Raw genomic sequence first — 14,799 nt, 5'->3', positions numbered from 1 at the left:
CAGTAGAGGACTCAGCTAAGCCAGGACCCAGAGTCCTGGCCCCCACAGAAACTGTCAGATCCTAAATGTGTATTCTTTTAAGCCATAAATTACAGCTATTTGAGATACAGCAATAGTAACTAATACAGAGAGCTCAAATGACTTGCCTAAGGTCACACAGACACCACAGAACTGAGTTAGGTCTTGAACCCAGGTCTCTCTGACTCCAAGGTCATTCTCTTAACCACTTACCTGATCTGCCTCTCATAAGAACAGACAGAACATAGCAGAAACTTGAATCAGGCCTGCAAGTATGTCTATGTATCCTTGTGTTTCAATATGACATCTGTCTGCCTGTGTCCATCTCTTTCTTAGTCTGCAATTCTGTGTCCAGCTGCGTCTCTCTCCATGCATGTGACTATGTCTGGTTGTGAATATGACTTGCAGCTGGGGCTTAAGACTTGTGGTCTATCCCTTTGTTACTGCTCTAGCTATGCCTGTGCTCTATGCCTTTCTATCTTTTGTCTGTGTATAGTTCTCTGTTATCTTGTTTGTATGTCCATCTGTCTGTCTGTCGTCTCTGTGTAAACCTATTTGTAGCTGCATCTGTCTATTATCATCTGTCTGCATCTATCACCTGGCTGGTCAAAGACTGCTCCTGTGTGCGCCATCCTTCTGTATTTGTCAGTTTGTGTTTATGACTGTATCCTGCCTGTATGACTTAGTATTTCTCTGTGTCTGTCTGCTATCTATGGCTGTTCCAGCCTATTTGTCTGTCAGTCACTTCCTGGTTCTGTGTGTGTGTGTGTGTGTGTGTGTGTGTGTGTGTGTCTGTTTGTCTGTCTGTCTGTCTGTACCTGTGTTCTGACTGCTGTTGGCTGTCCACTTCTCTGGTGATCCAGTGCCCACTCTCTGGTCCAGCTCCCTCTGGTGGCCCTATAAGGAATGGCCAGTACAGATGGACCAAAGGAAAGAGGAAGAGTTGAAGGAAGAGGAAGCATTTTAGGCAAATTGTGAATCCTGGGCTGCACAGAGAGGGAAAGGCTTGGGTGTAATGGTGGGAACCAGACATGACTTGGTCTGGCAGGATGGAACTGGGGGTCTGGTCTCTGAGCCACCAATTGCCCACCGATCCCGGGAAAGGGCTAAGAGAAAGGATGCTTGGGTTTTTCACAGTGGGTGGGGGCAGGGGCCTCCCTCTGTAGACGTCACCCACTAAACTTCCTCTCTCAGCCACACAGGAAGCTCAGCCGGCTCAGGGCCCAGCCCTGCGCAAGCACGGCCCCCAGGACCCCTAGGGAAAGGGCCCCACCAGGCCGGCCCTGCAGGGACCATGGGATCCAGAGCTGAGTAAGAGTGGCCCTTCCCCCATCCTCTGAACCAAGATTCCCAGACTAGGCCTGGGCTGGGGCCAACGGGAGGGGGGCTGGCGCAGGCCCGGGAGGGACTAAGAGTCACAGGGGCAGGTGGCCAGAATTGGAATCAGGGCAGGACTCTCAGCTGGCTTACAATATGGACTCCACTCTCAGACACACTCAGGCCACTCTCGGCCCCTCCCCCTCCGGCACCTCCCCAGCTCTGTGTAGCTAAGTTTGTAACTCAGAGCATATACCTTTTGGTATATCTGAGTGACAGGGAGCATGGCTTCTGGTTGTCAGCCGGGTGGGAGGGAGGACTTTGTGTGTCCCTGTGTGTAAGTGCTTGTGTGATATTTGTGTCAGCATGAGGGCGAAGTGGTAGGTCTCCCCATGTCAGGGACAGTGCATCTCAGTCAGACCCCATCCTCTTTCTCTGTTGCCCTCCAGGTCTTGCTGTCTCTCTTCCTGAGAGCAAGTCCCAGCACCCTCTGCGTGGTGGGCAGAAGGGGGGATAAGGGAGGAAGTCAGAGATTGCAGGGTTTACAGAAGTACCAGGGCACACTGCTCTCCTTTCTCTGATGCGAAATTTGGGGTCAGCCCCTGGGGCCCCATAAAGCCTCACATACAGAGATGCACGGGCAGAGCCTCTTGCTCTCAAGACCACAGAGACGCTCGCACATTTACTCAATCATAGTCACAGCCACACAAGAAAACGTGGACTTATTTACCTTTACACTGGCTTGGTCACACAGACTCACAGTCCTACCTGACACATACACTGAGCAGCCTCATTCTTTCAGGCTGACACAAATTTGGGATAAAATCACAAATACACACACACCTGCATGCTCACACAAGTCATGCACACACATACAGAGTCACACTCTCACTCTGCTTCATACTCCCAGTCACACACAATCAGTACCATCACATGCACAGCCTCACACAACCTACACAATCAAATCCTACACAATCAAAACTGTGGGTCATGCACACACAGTTGCACCAGTCACACACAATCACACACATACAAAACCCACATAGACACAACGACACACAGAAGCAAGTCCATGGACCTTGGACACCGTTTCTTGTCCCACAGAGGGGATACCCCTGCCGTGTTTGATTGGTTCTTTGAAGCAGCCTGCCCTGCCTCCCTACAGGAGGGTGAGTTGGGGGCATTGGGTGAAGGGGAAGATGGAGGGTGGGCCTGGGACCCTGAATTTAGAGGCCTGCTCTTCCTGCAGATCCCCCCATCCTGCGGCAGTTCCCCCCAGACTTCAGGGACCAGGTATGCAGGCTGTCTCCTTGCTCCCCTGGGCCAAGGCCAGTCCCCTTGGAGGAGGGGACTTTGTCTTGGACCCGGAGCTCAGGGATGGGGCCCAACCTGAGTGGCCAAACTGTGCGCTTTTCTCCATCCCCAGGAAGCTATGCAGATGGTGCCTAAATTCTGCTTCCCTTTTGATGTGGAAAGGTACGGAAGGAAACAGACAACAGGGACCAGAGACCCAAGGACTCAGGGATTCACACATCCAGGGGCTTAGGGACCCAGGGACTCAGGCACTCAGGGACCCTAACAACTAGAGACCTATACACCTAGGGCCCCAGTCTGGTGGACTCAGTACTAGGAGAATTATAAGGGGAGGGTGGGTGCTTGGGGAGCTGTGATTCCCGGGTCTCTGAGAGCCTCTCCCACCTCCAGGGAGCCCCCCAACCCCGCGGTACAGCATTTCACGTTCGCCCTCACCGACCTGACCGGCAACCGTAGATTCGGTTTCTGTCGCCTCCGGGCTGGTGCTCACAGTTGTCTCTGCATCCTCAGGTGTGGAATATGGGGGGAGAGGGTGAGGAAGTCTCGACCTAGAGGCGCTTCATAGAACCTGTATCCTCTCTCCACAGCCACCTTCCCTGGTTTGAGATGTTCTACAAGCTGTTGAACACAGTAGGGGACCTCCTAGCCCAGGACCAAGTGAGACCAGCCCCCCTCTCATTCTCGGGAGTCCCAGCCCTCACCCCACCACACCCCCAGCCCTGCTTAGAACTCCAAGGCCTTATCTGAGCCCCTTGGGTCCTCCCAGACCACCCAGCCTGAGTCAAGGCCTTCAGAATCCCCAATCCACGTTTTGGCTCAGACACCCCAACCCCATACAGGTCTCGGAGGTCGAGGAACTTCTTCTAAATCTGCTGCAGCATCCGCTGCCGGGGACCCAGGCCTCAGTGGAGCTGGTGAGTAGTCCCCAACCCCTGGGCGTCCGACCCCAGGTGAACGGGGAGGCTGCGCCCCAGCCTTGAGGACCATACAGCTATACCTCTCCCCCAGGTCAGCGGAGTGACGATCTCCAGAGCGCACGGCATTCCCCCCCCTGCTCCCGGGAACAGCAGGCCGGTGAGCAGGACTGGGGACCCTGGGAGGGAGGGCACTCAGGTAAGGCCAACCCTTGATTGATCGGTTCCACCCCCCGCCAAATCCTCCACCAGCTTTCCTGCTTCGTGGCCCCTGACCCAGGCCGCCTGCCATCGATTCCTGAGAACGTGAGTGGACATCTGGGAGGGGGCTCTGGGGGCGCGAGGTCCCGAAACCCACAGGGGCCGCCAGATCCTGTGGTCCCTCGCGCCTAGCGCTTCTCTCTGTCCCTCAGAGAAACTTAACGGAGTTGGTGGTGGCAGTGACCGACGAGAACATCTTGGGGCTGTTCGCGGCTCTCCTAGCGGAGCGAAGGGTCCTGCTCACCGCCAGCAAGCTAAGCACGGTGAGGCGAGGCCAGCCGGGCAGGGGAGGGGCCGAGCCCTGGCTTCTCCCATGGGGGCGGGACGACGGGGGCGCATTCCTACTCTAACCCCATCGGGCAACACCCGAGGGCTCTGCCCTTTTCAAGGTCAGGGTTGAGTTGAAGCCTGGCTTCGCCCTTATGGGGGGTTGTCAGAGTGGGCTGCGCTGTAGCTCCTCCTCATTGGAAGCGCCGAGTCCAGATTCCACCTACTAGGGGGCCATAACAAGACTGGCTCCGCCCCTCTGGAGAGTAAGATCAGGAAGCGCTAAATCCTATCTCCGCCCCTACGGGGGAAGGAGGGAGGTAGAGGGTGGAGGCTAAATGCTGGCTCCATCTCTAAGGGCGGGTCCAAATGAGTTGAATTCTAGTTCCGCCTCTTTAAAGGTGGGGGTCAGTGAAGCTGAATCGTGACTCCATCCCTAGGGGCGGGACTAGGGCGGGCTCAGTACTAGCTCCGCCTCTTTCGGGATGGAGCCAGCAGGCTGAGTCGTACCTCTGCCCCAAAGAAATTGGAATCGCGGAGGTTGCATATTAGCTCCGCCCCCTAGAGGCAAGCTAGTGCTACGTCCTGGCTCCACCTGCTCCAAGCACCGTAATTGACCGAATTCTTGGTGTCCACTTGATCCCTGAGGGGTCTGAGTTTTCACCTTTTACCCAGTAGCTGGTGGGAAGGAGGTGGGGTGGGTGGGAAATGAAGCTGGGAAAGCCACCGTCCCAGAAAGGGTTTTTGGAGTCGGGGGTCCAGGTCTGACTCCACGGCCCCCTACCCGTCCCTAGCTGACCTCGTGCGTCCACGCGTCCTGCGCCCTCCTGTACCCCATGAGCTGGGAGCACGTACTGATCCCCACGCTGCCGCCGCACCTGCTGGACTACAGTTGGTGAGGGGCCGGGACTTGGGAGGGGCAGGGTCTGGGGAAGAGGCGTGGGGTTCTGGGGACCCGGGGGTGGTGCCTGCATGACCCTGCCCCCTCGGTCGTCTGCAGTGCCCCCATGCCCTACCTCATTGGAGTCCACGCCAGTCTCGCTGAGGTGAGTGGGAGCGGAACTGGACTTCGAGGGCGGCGGAATCCCCCTACCCTCTGCATCCCCAGGTACCCTCCCCTGCCAGGGATCCTCGAACTCTGAGCGGCGGTCCCCCCCTCCCACCCCTCATTGCAGAGAGTGAGGGAGAAAGGCCTAGAGGACGTAGTGATGATGAATGTGGACTCCAATATCTTAGAGACGCCCTTTGACGACATGCAGGCGCTGCCCCCAGACGTGGTCAGTGTCACCCCCTCCCACCCTCCCTGCCGTGTCCAAGAGGCGGAGGCCCCATACCCGCCTGCTCAGCTCTGCTTTCCTGTCCTCTAGGTGTCCCTGCTGAGGCTGCGCCTAAGGAAGGTCGCGCTAGCCCCGGGGGAAGGGGTGTCCCGTCTCTTCCTCAAAGCCCAGGCTCTGCTCTTTGGGGGCTACCGCGATGCGCTCGTCTGCAGCCCGGTGAGCAGCGGGGACGCCGAGGGAGAGGCCCCGTGGGCCCCGAAGGATTCAGAATAATATTGATACCTAGCAATTATAGAGTGGTTACTCTTTGCCTCCATTTGCTCATCTGTAAAATGGGATCCAGATAGTACACACCCAATGAGTCAATGAATGGACATATCCAAAATGTTTCGATAGTGAGTGCTCAAATGCTAGATTTTACCATTACTATTATCTCTTTTAATGCTGACTACAGTGTATTATGAGATATATGCCATTATGGTCCCATTTCACATATGAGGAAACTGAGGCTTGGAGAAGACCCACAGTGGGTGAGTGTTGAAGCTAGGACTTTGATCTGCTGACTTTCAACTCACCACACCCTCAGTTTTCAACTATTCTATAAACATTTGAGTAGAGGGTTCTATCGTGAGCATCTGTCGTTCCTGTGGGCTCTACCTTTACAAAACGTCTGGAATCTGCCCATTTCTCCCTGTCCTCTGTCTCCACCTTCGTCTAGTTCCCACTACTGCTCGCTTGGATCAGCACACTCGCCTCCCAGACAAGTCTCTCCCGGGCTCCCACCCTCCCCTCCCATAGTCTGTCTTCCCAGAAGTGGCACCTGAGTGAGGTCACGTCCCACCTCTTCCCACAGCCCTCCAAGACTCCCACCTCCCTCGAGGTAAAAACCCAAGTCCTCCCCACAAGGCTCTGCACAAGTTCAGGCATACAGCAGTCGCTCAATCAACGTTTGCTACATCGATAATATGGTATAGTGAGGCAGCTGGAGTCCAGGAGAGCCTGGGGAATTCAGGACCCGTGTCCTTCTTCCAGGGCCAGCCAGTAACTTTCAGTGAAGAAGCCTTCTTGGCCCAGAAGCCGGGGTCTCCCCTGCAGGCCTTCCACCGGCGGGCTGTGCACCTGCAGCTATTCAAACAGGTGCGCCAGAGCCCTGACGGCAGGGCTGGGGCAGGCGGGGCTCTAGCAGGATCTCCTACCCGTGGGTCCCAGGTTAGGGGGGTAGGACTGAACTCGGGTTCCTAAAGATGGGAACCCCTAACCTGAGTTCCTGAGGATTAAGAACTACTCCTAGGTCCCTGGGGAGATATGGATGGGACCAAATTCCTGTTTCCGGCTTGTGGGTCCGTGCAGGTTTATGGAAGGGGCGTGTCCTGAGTGCGCACTCGCTTTGGTGGGAGAAGGCTGACCGAGACTCCAGTGCGGGGTGGAGGGGTGTAAGCTGGCTAGACTCCTGGCTTCCTGAAGGAAGGTGGGCTGGACTCCAGGGTACTTCAGTGAAGGCCTGGGTTCTAGAGTCCCTGACGGTGGGGTTGACCTCGTCCAGGGTCACTGAGAGGAGCTGGGAGGTCTGGAGTTGTAGAGTCTGACTTCCGGGTCCCTGTGAGGGGCGGGATCTGGTCCCTGAGGACAGGTCCTGACCTGGGGGAGGGTAGACTGTTGGACTTCTGGCTTCCTGAGGTGGGCTCCAGAATTCCTGGGTCCTGGGGGTGTGTCGCTAGAGGAGCCAGGGATGACTTTTACATCTTGAGGACTACAGGACTCCTAGTCCTCGCATTCATATGTGTTGATGGTGGCCCTGTGTCTAACTCTCTGACCCTCCCTCCCCCAGTTCATCGAAGGTCGACTGGAGAAGCTTAACACAGGAGAGGGCTTCTCAGATCTCTTTGAGCAGGAGATCACCTGCATTGGGGACTCCTCAGGTGAGCCCTGCACCTAGCCCGAGTCCCCAGCCCACCAGCAGCACCCCAGCCTGAGCCTGCCTGCCATGACCACACTCTCTCCTCGTTCTAGGCACCCTTCGCTCCTACCAGCTCTGGGCAGACAACCTAAAGGTATTAACAACCAAACACTTGTTTACAGTTTATTATTGGATTAATTTAATCCCACCACAATCCGTAGGTAGGGTCATTTTGTTCATTTATACAGGTGAAGACATAGAGGCTCAGAGGAGAGAGACGTGTCCGACATCACACAGCCCTGGGGTGATGTGGGGTCTGGGGTAATCCCTGATGCCCAAACCTCTCTCCCTTGGCGTTCTCTCCCTCAGAAAGGTGGTGGTGCCCTCCTGCATTCGGTCAAGGCCAAGACTCAACCAGCCGTCAAAAACATGTACCGCTCGGTAAGGCTGGGCTTGACAGGCCACTGGGGTGACAGGGTATTTTAACCCCACATTTAAAGTGCAAACATTTTTATCAGAACTGAACCAGCAGTTAAACCATTAACGATTCTTCTTCCCACTTTTATTTTCCATTCACCATTCTAATTTTTGTTGGGATAATTTCTTTCCTATTTAAAATTAATGGCCAAGATTCATTTTTTTTCTTTTGTCTTTCTCAAACACTGCAAACCCCCACTTTTGCCCTTGTGGGGTTTTTTCTCCCAAGCCCAAGTTTCCTGGGACCAACTTTTGCAGCTCTGAATTGTCCATTCAATGTTATTCTTCGCTTGGCTTTTGAACATGAACACATTTTTATGATGTTCTATTTTTGCCACCCTCTGTTTCATTTGGAGTTTATTTCCCCCAGGAATAGTCCTTTTGTATAGTCAAAGGGGCGAGAGCTTGTAATAACTCTTTAGGTGGTACATGGGAAACTGAATATATTTGTGAGACACACACATGAATAGATGGCAAGATGCAGCTGTCAGGAGTCAGAGGGCTGAGTTCTCAAATGCCCAGGGTCAAATCACCTTGAGTCTGATTCTCTTTTGGCTCCTCCATAGGCCAAGAGCGGCTTGAAGGGGATGCAGAGCCTTCTGCTATACAAGGTAAGGCTAATGGCCAATAGCCAAAGGAGGACTGGGGAAACAGGGTTCCTGATTCACCCACCCTCTTCCTAGGATGGGGACTCTGGCCTGCAGAGGGGAGGCTCCCTGAGGGCCCTGTCCCTCACCAGCCGCTCAGATCGCCTGCAGCAGCGCCTGCCTATTACCCAGCACTTTGGACAGGTAAGATGCCCCCACCACCACCCCAACGCACACACCTGGAATTATCACCAAGTCCTCCTCCCATCCCTAGTCTCCATCTAGATATCTTGCCTCCTTCCTTGTGTACCCCAGTAGCTGGTGTCCACACTCACCCCCCTTCACACAGCCCCGACCCCATAGCTCCTGAGGCCCACCCCCCAAATCTGTCCTTTGCAGAACCGGCCCCTTCGCCCCAACAGGAGACTCCGGCTGGAAGAAGGACCTTCTGAGTCCCTGGGGGAGGGGTAAGGCTCTAAGGCAGGGGGAGGGGCAATGTTGGAAGTGGGAGGCCAAGGCTGATGGGGAAAACAGTCCCCAAATTCCAAACCTGCCAGAGCCCCTGGACTGGGACTGGGGGTCTTGGGCAGATATTCGAGGCTACCCATCCTCTCTCAGGACACCCCCTCTGAGCCCTGAGGATACCCAGGACCCATGGGCAGAAGAAGCTCTGGACAGCAGCTTCCTGGGGTCTGGGGAAGAATTGGATTTGCTGAGTGAGATTCTGGACAGTCTGAGCACAGGACCCACAAGGACAGGCAGCCTGCGGCCCAGCCAGAGCTTAGACTGCTGCCACAGAGGGGACCTCGACAGCTGCCTCAGCCTGGTGAGCCCCCCAGTCCTCCCCCACTTGTCCATTACCCGCCAGCCCATCCCCCATCTAAAGTCTAGCAACTTGCTCATCTCCCCACCCCCACCCAGCCCAACATACCAGGAAGACCAAGATGGCAGCCAGACGAGGAGGACCCCCCAGAGCCCCAGCCCCAGTTCCTGCCGGCCAGCATGCCATATCTGCAAACACTCCAGCCTTCAGATACCAAGAGCTCCTCAGAGAACCTCCCTCCCCAGCCACCCTCAGAGGCCAGTCAAGAAATCACTTCTCCATCCCAGTCTTCAACAGCTACAGACCCAAGCTACCAAAGGGCCCCTGAATCCTCTCTCACAGAGCCCTATCATCGAATCCAACATCTCTCCCCTCCTCATGAAGCAGCCGGAGATCCCAGAGCCCAGGAGAGCCCCTGCTCCCAGCTCTTGACAGCACCTACCCAGCCCAGCCCTCCAGAAAGCCAACTTCAGGTCCCCACAGAGCCTAACTCGGATATCACCCAGACATCCCAACCCCTTGACTCTTCCTCAGATCCTGGCTCCCCAAAGAACCCCAGATCCCAGCCTTCTGAGGGCCTGCTAGCAGAGCACGCTCACCTCCAGTCCCCCAAGGGGCTGGGAGCTCCCAGATCCCCTGCTGCACCTTCTAGCAACCAGCAGGAGCCCCTGGCCAGGAGCCGGCCCAGAGTTGCTGAACTTAAAAAGTGTTTTGAAGGTTAAGGATCAGGTGTCTGGAGAAGACACCAGTCCCTCAATAAAGCCACAAGAGCCCAAAGCCAGTTTTTCCTGGTGAGTTTACTTGGGGCCCTCTCTCTGCTCAGAAACCCACCCCATCCATCCACCACCTTCCCTGCTGGGATAGCCTCCAGCTGGCTTCTAGGTGGAGCAAAAAGCCCTCCCTTCCAGGAAGCCTTCATAGCCCTAGTAGCCCTAGGATCCTTGCAAGCTTACAATTCATCCCTCCACAGCCTAAGAGCTCTTAATTTGTCTCCTCCACCTAATCTAATTCCTGCCCCCACCAGCTCAAAAAAAGGTTTTATTATTTGTCATTAGCAATTTTACATATGTATATATATAAAAAGTGAGCAGCCCCACCCTCCCTTGCCCTCAGGGGCAGTCTCTGAAGCACCTTTGTCCCTTCTATTCTTAAATATGAAGCTGGATGGGTTTGAAGGCCCAGAGAGGGATCTGCCTTCCCCCAAAGTCACACAGCAAGGGAGGGATTTGGACAGAGGAAGGGGAACTAGATGGGCAGGCAGCCCCGCACTGTCTCCTTGGAGTCCTGGGGAGCCCGGGCCTCAGCTGCGTGGGAGAACTGAAAGGAAAGGAGAGGGGAGTTGTCGGGCCTGTGTGGAGATGGTGCAGCAAGCAGGGAGGCGGGTCCCCAGCCCCGGCACCCCCAACTGCAGGCAGAGTCAAGCAGAGGTGACATGCTTCGCGGAGCCAGCCCAGCAGGTGCCCTGTGGCCCCCCAAGTCCTTCTGAGCCATCAGAGGCTGGTGTCTTGATGGCAGCTGCTGTATGGAAGCAAGCGCCAGGCAGTTCTGGATAGTGGAGGTGTCTGTGGCGGACCCCAGCATTCAGATGAGCCGCTCCTCGGGTGGCAGCTTGAGGTTGGGGGGCGGTGGCGCACGGGCACCCACCTGCTCCTCACTGCTGGGCCGGTAGGTGCCTTCTGTTTGCCGCTTCTCCCGCAGTTTCCGCACCAGCAGCACCAGCCCCACAGCCAGGAGCAGGGCGGCCAAGAGGGAGAAGACCACAATGATGGCAGTGGTGGCCTCCGTAGACTGCCAGAGAGGGGACAGGTGTGACTTCCCTGAATCTGAGAATCCTGGCCACTCCCATCTTAGAAGTATCCAGGGTTCCTAATACCCCCACCCCACACCTGCCACTTTTGGTGATCTGGTCCCTCCACCCTGATCCCTATCTAGCACATCTGGAGCTCCCAGTACACCTACCACATCCGGGGTCCTCCTCACAAGCACCGGCCACATCTTGGCTCCTAGCTCCATCTCCCTCCTCCTGAGAGGGCTATGGGGCTCCTGGCTCCCTAACACGCACCACCACCCACCCCCTTCCGGTGCTTTTGGCTCTCCTTAGTCTGGGGCCCTGGGTCTCCCCAATTGCCATGTTGATATTCTGGCCTCTCCCACTTAGGGTGCTCCAGTGCCACCCCTCCCCCACCCTGACCTGTCACCTCTGGGGATCTAGGGCCCCTCCACACACTACATGTGGACTCCTGAATAACATCCTGCTGCCCTCCTCCCACTTATACCCTCGACTCACCAGGGCCCCATTGGAGCTGGGGCCGGGGGTAATGGTGCTGTTCCCATATGCAGTGGGTGTCGATGCTGTGGGGAGGTGGGTAGAGAGGAAAAATGAAGTCCCATCTATCTCTTCCATCTTGGCACAGCTGCACCTTCCTTGAGCAACCCCCACCCCCACCCCCAGAACTTCACTCTTCTGGGTCTTACATTCTCACAGAGACTGTCGCCTTGCACCAAGGGACCGACTTAGCTGCATTTGCTCCTCTGGCCACCCCCAGCCCAGCTGAGCCCAGCAGTGAGTAATCAGCCCACAGTAGTTTGAAGTTTGCACTAAGTTGGGGGCTCTGATAGTGGACGGTGTCCAGAAGCCCAACCCTCCTTTCCCCTCCCCCACCTCCTTGGTCCTCCCTCGGCCTTTAAGGATCAAGGCAGATCTTGCTTTTCCTTGGAGTATCTGACTCATACCACCCTCCCCCCCAGGCTCTTGAAACTGGAAGCGGACTGTCTGGGTCAGCACCTATGGCCAGCACGGTGGTCAACCTGCGCTCAGAGCCCCAGGCAGGCCTTGTCCTGGCTCCCAGCCTGCCCCAAACACCTCAGCCATATTGACTCGGATATGCAGGCAGGCTTCCTCTCCCCCCAACTCATAATTCTGCCCCAGTAAAGAACTCAGGAATGCTAGACCCACTCCGACTAACCAAGGAAGGACTCAGGAATTCTAAATCCCCAGCCCTGACCTTGCAGACTCCTGCCCCCAAGGCACTCCATGCCCGCTCCCCAGTTCTTGACCTCTCAGTGTCTCAGGTCCCCAGAGCTCCCTCCGGTACCTACTTTCCCCCCAGGCCCGGCCCCAGCGGGCCTGCAGCAGCGGCAGGCCGAGCGCTAGGAGCAGCCCCAGGCTGGGGCTCGCCATGGGTCGGGCGACCGGCTGGTGGCACCAGGTACCGGGTTTCTCGCGCGTGCCGTTCCTACCGCATCTCGGGCTGAGGGTACCTGCGACCTGGCACCTGAGGGCTGGAGGAGAAAGGCCAGGGCGTGGGGGAGGAAGCTGGACCCAGGCGCAGGCCCAGGGGAGGGGCGACCCGCGCCAGGGCACCCCGGAGTCCCGCCCCGCCCCGGCGCCAGAGGTCAGAGATTAAAAATTAACTCGAGGAGGCACGTTCCTGGGCTCGGGAAACCGAAGGAGAAGGGGAAAGAGGTCAGCAGGCCAGCAAGCGCGACCTGCCTCCCTACCTGGCCCGCGCGTCTTCGATCTCGCTCAGGTTCCCGGTTCAATTCCCTTGTTGGAATTCTCGGTGCGTCCCTGTCTCTCGGTCGGAATCCACCGGCTCCTCCCGCTCACGTGACCCGGAAAGTTTAGTCACTCACCTGGGAGAGGAGCGCACTTCCGGCTTGTGCACCTGAGCCTAGATGAGAGGGCGGGGCCTAGCGGGAGGCGGGGCCGCGCCCAGGGCGCACCTGTAACGGGAACCCAATCCTATAATGGGGAGGAGTAAAAAGGGGCGGAAGCGCGCAGGTGCAAACGTAAATTTTCACCTGTATTACGGGGACATTGGTAGGATCGCACAGGTGTGGAGACACACGGGTGATAGAGACACCCGGGTATCAGGCACTCCTGTCTGGGGGATTCAGATGGGGAGTCCCTAATGAAAAAATACCTGTGTGGTACATACCTGCATAGGAGCAAACCTGTAAAGAAGACATCTGCACGAATATGTAAGAAACACACCTGTGGAAGACATCTGCATTGAATCACATCTATTTGGAGTATAGCCGAATGGAAGCTTACCTGTGTGGAAAATAGCTGTATAGAACACACTTGAGTTATAACAAACACGTGACTGAGGCACTCTGGTGTAGGGTTTTGAAAACGTATTTGCATCCATCACCTATGAAATGAACAAGACTTGTATGAGAAATTCCTGTGTGGAATGTATTGGCCATACCTTTATGAGACACATCTACATTTATAGTACACCTGTATGGGACCCAGTTGTATGGAAACAGACCCATATGAGTATATACTTAACTGGAACACACCTATGGAGTGAGGGGACGCTATATAATACATTCCTGGGTAGATTTCTGTTGAGGAGCACACCTGTGAGGTGAAGCAAGTAGTCTTGTATGAGGACCATCTGCATAGAATTGAGCTCAAATGAGAGAAAGACCTGAAACCATCTGTATGAACTACATTTACATTGAAGCACATCTGGTGGCTGGGCAGCAGGAAAGTAGCTCATGTGTATAGAGGCCCACTCGTCAGGGAAGTATCTGAGAAAACACCTGTTTGGGGAATCTCCACGAGACAACATCTGTATACCCCATGCTGGAGGGCACCTGCAAATGAAAACATCTGTGCGGGGGTCTTCTATAAGAGGCACGTTTGTCTGGCACACGTCTGTTTGAGCACACCTGTCTGGGCAGAAGCTGAGTGGGAACCAAATGTGCCCTCGGGACTGTCTGTATCTTTGGATAAAAGACGACGATAATAAGATGACCTCCCTCCTGGTGACTCCAGAGTGAAAGTGATGGTTAAGGAGAAATTAATCCCTTTTAGGGTATAGAGTGATGGGTAAGAATCCCAGGTCTCGTTAAATTCCTGCTTTGCCCCTTCTGGGCACGTGGACTGGGGACAGCGCCTTAATCTCCTGCTTCCTCATCCGTGAAGCTGGAAAGCCAGTCCCACCTACTTTATAGGGTTTATGCGAGAGTCCAATAAAAGGCCTGGCACGTGCAACGCACTGAATCCTTAATAGCTATTGTTATTATTCGCCGTCTAGTGATCTGGGCGCCCCTCCCCCTAATGGTGAATCGAGAAACTGCGCTCTAAACTAGTGGGAGGGACATTCGGCAGGTGCAACAAGCGCGACAAGCTGAGGCCCCGCCTCCTGCGCTTGGTTACCGGGTCCTTGTCTCCAGCCGCGCCTGTCACACTGAGACCGCCTCCCCCCCACCCCAGGCCGATCAAGAGAGAGCAGTCAGCCCGGCGTCTGGATGCGGCGTCAGCCCCTTTAAGACTGCCAAGCAAGCCCAGAGCTGCGGGGCCCAAGGCTGCCCAGGGTCAGCCGGAGGCCCCACCCAGGTGGGTGGACGAGGCGGTACAGGCGGGCACCTCCCAGGCGGCTCTGGCCAATAGGAAACTGAGTTTGCAACCGCGCTGCGGGTTGATCTTCCGTTTCCTGGTCTAGGTGGGGCCGAGAAAAGAGGCGCGCGGGCGGAACGTAGGGACCGAGGGAGAGCTGCGTCGTGCTCTTCTGTTTCTGTGGCAGAGGGGAAAATGTGAAATGACCTGGCGGGCAGATGGCGTTAGGTTGGTTCTTGAATATCTCCGGGAAAAACGAGAACTTTAGTTCCTGAAGATTAGTAGGGGAGGGAG

The 14,799-nt window shown here is 55.8% G+C and overlaps 2 protein-coding genes across 2 annotated transcripts; one reads left to right on the top strand and one right to left on the bottom strand.

Moving 5' to 3' along the window:
- Window positions 1-1,199: 1,199 nt before the first annotated feature.
- DENND1C (DENN domain containing 1C) lies at window positions 1,200-9,929 on the top strand. The gene is made up of 23 exons (XM_019710766.2): window positions 1,200-1,329; window positions 2,440-2,504; window positions 2,585-2,628; window positions 2,762-2,811; window positions 3,040-3,159; window positions 3,237-3,306; window positions 3,489-3,563; window positions 3,658-3,723; window positions 3,816-3,869; window positions 3,977-4,087; window positions 4,886-4,986; window positions 5,092-5,137; window positions 5,267-5,368; window positions 5,459-5,584; window positions 6,401-6,505; window positions 7,197-7,287; window positions 7,379-7,419; window positions 7,635-7,706; window positions 8,309-8,353; window positions 8,426-8,533; window positions 8,729-8,796; window positions 8,948-9,155; window positions 9,251-9,929. Exons 1-23 carry the CDS (start codon window positions 1,313-1,315, stop codon window positions 9,872-9,874), a joined length of 2,409 nt encoding a protein of 802 aa, XP_019566325.2. The 5' UTR covers window positions 1,200-1,312; the 3' UTR covers window positions 9,875-9,929.
- A 1-nt stretch (window position 9,930) lies between these two features.
- Window positions 9,931-14,385, bottom strand: CRB3 (crumbs cell polarity complex component 3). The gene is made up of 5 exons (XM_019710775.2): window positions 12,654-14,385; window positions 12,252-12,434; window positions 11,440-11,504; window positions 10,797-10,940; window positions 9,931-10,469 (listed from the first exon to the last, which is right to left on the bottom strand). Exons 2-5 carry the CDS (start codon window positions 12,331-12,333, stop codon window positions 10,398-10,400), a joined length of 363 nt encoding a protein of 120 aa, XP_019566334.1. The 5' UTR covers window positions 12,334-12,434; window positions 12,654-14,385; the 3' UTR covers window positions 9,931-10,397.
- Window positions 14,386-14,799: the final 414 nt, after the last annotated feature.

Source organism: Rhinolophus sinicus, linkage group LG07 (assembly GCF_036562045.2).
Source record: "Rhinolophus sinicus isolate RSC01 linkage group LG07, ASM3656204v1, whole genome shotgun sequence".
Taxonomy (NCBI): Eukaryota; Metazoa; Chordata; class Mammalia; order Chiroptera; family Rhinolophidae; genus Rhinolophus; species Rhinolophus sinicus.
Note: the sequence above shows the minus strand (reverse complement) of the source record. Positions and strands in the feature narration are given on the sequence as shown.

Bases quoted from the DNA above. Each gene is read 5' to 3' on its own strand.
- CRB3 (XM_019710775.2), bottom strand. From the start codon at position 12,333: ATGGCGAGCCCCAGCCTGGGGCTGCTCCTAGCGCTCGGCCTGCCGCTG. The intron at 10,941-11,439 runs GTGAGTCGAGGG...CCTCTCTGGCAG, and splicing joins CCAGCTCCAATGGGGCCCTG to TCTACGGAGGCCACCACTGC. The intron at 10,470-10,796 runs GTGGGTGCCCGT...CTTTCCTTTCAG, and splicing joins GGCCCAGCAGTGAGGAGCAG to TTCTCCCACGCAGCTGAGGC.
- DENND1C (XM_019710766.2), top strand. The intron at 2,505-2,584 runs GTGAGTTGGGGG...CTCTTCCTGCAG, and splicing joins CCCTGCCTCCCTACAGGAGG to ATCCCCCCATCCTGCGGCAG. The intron at 9,156-9,250 runs GTGAGCCCCCCA...ACCCCCACCCAG, and splicing joins TCGACAGCTGCCTCAGCCTG to CCCAACATACCAGGAAGACC.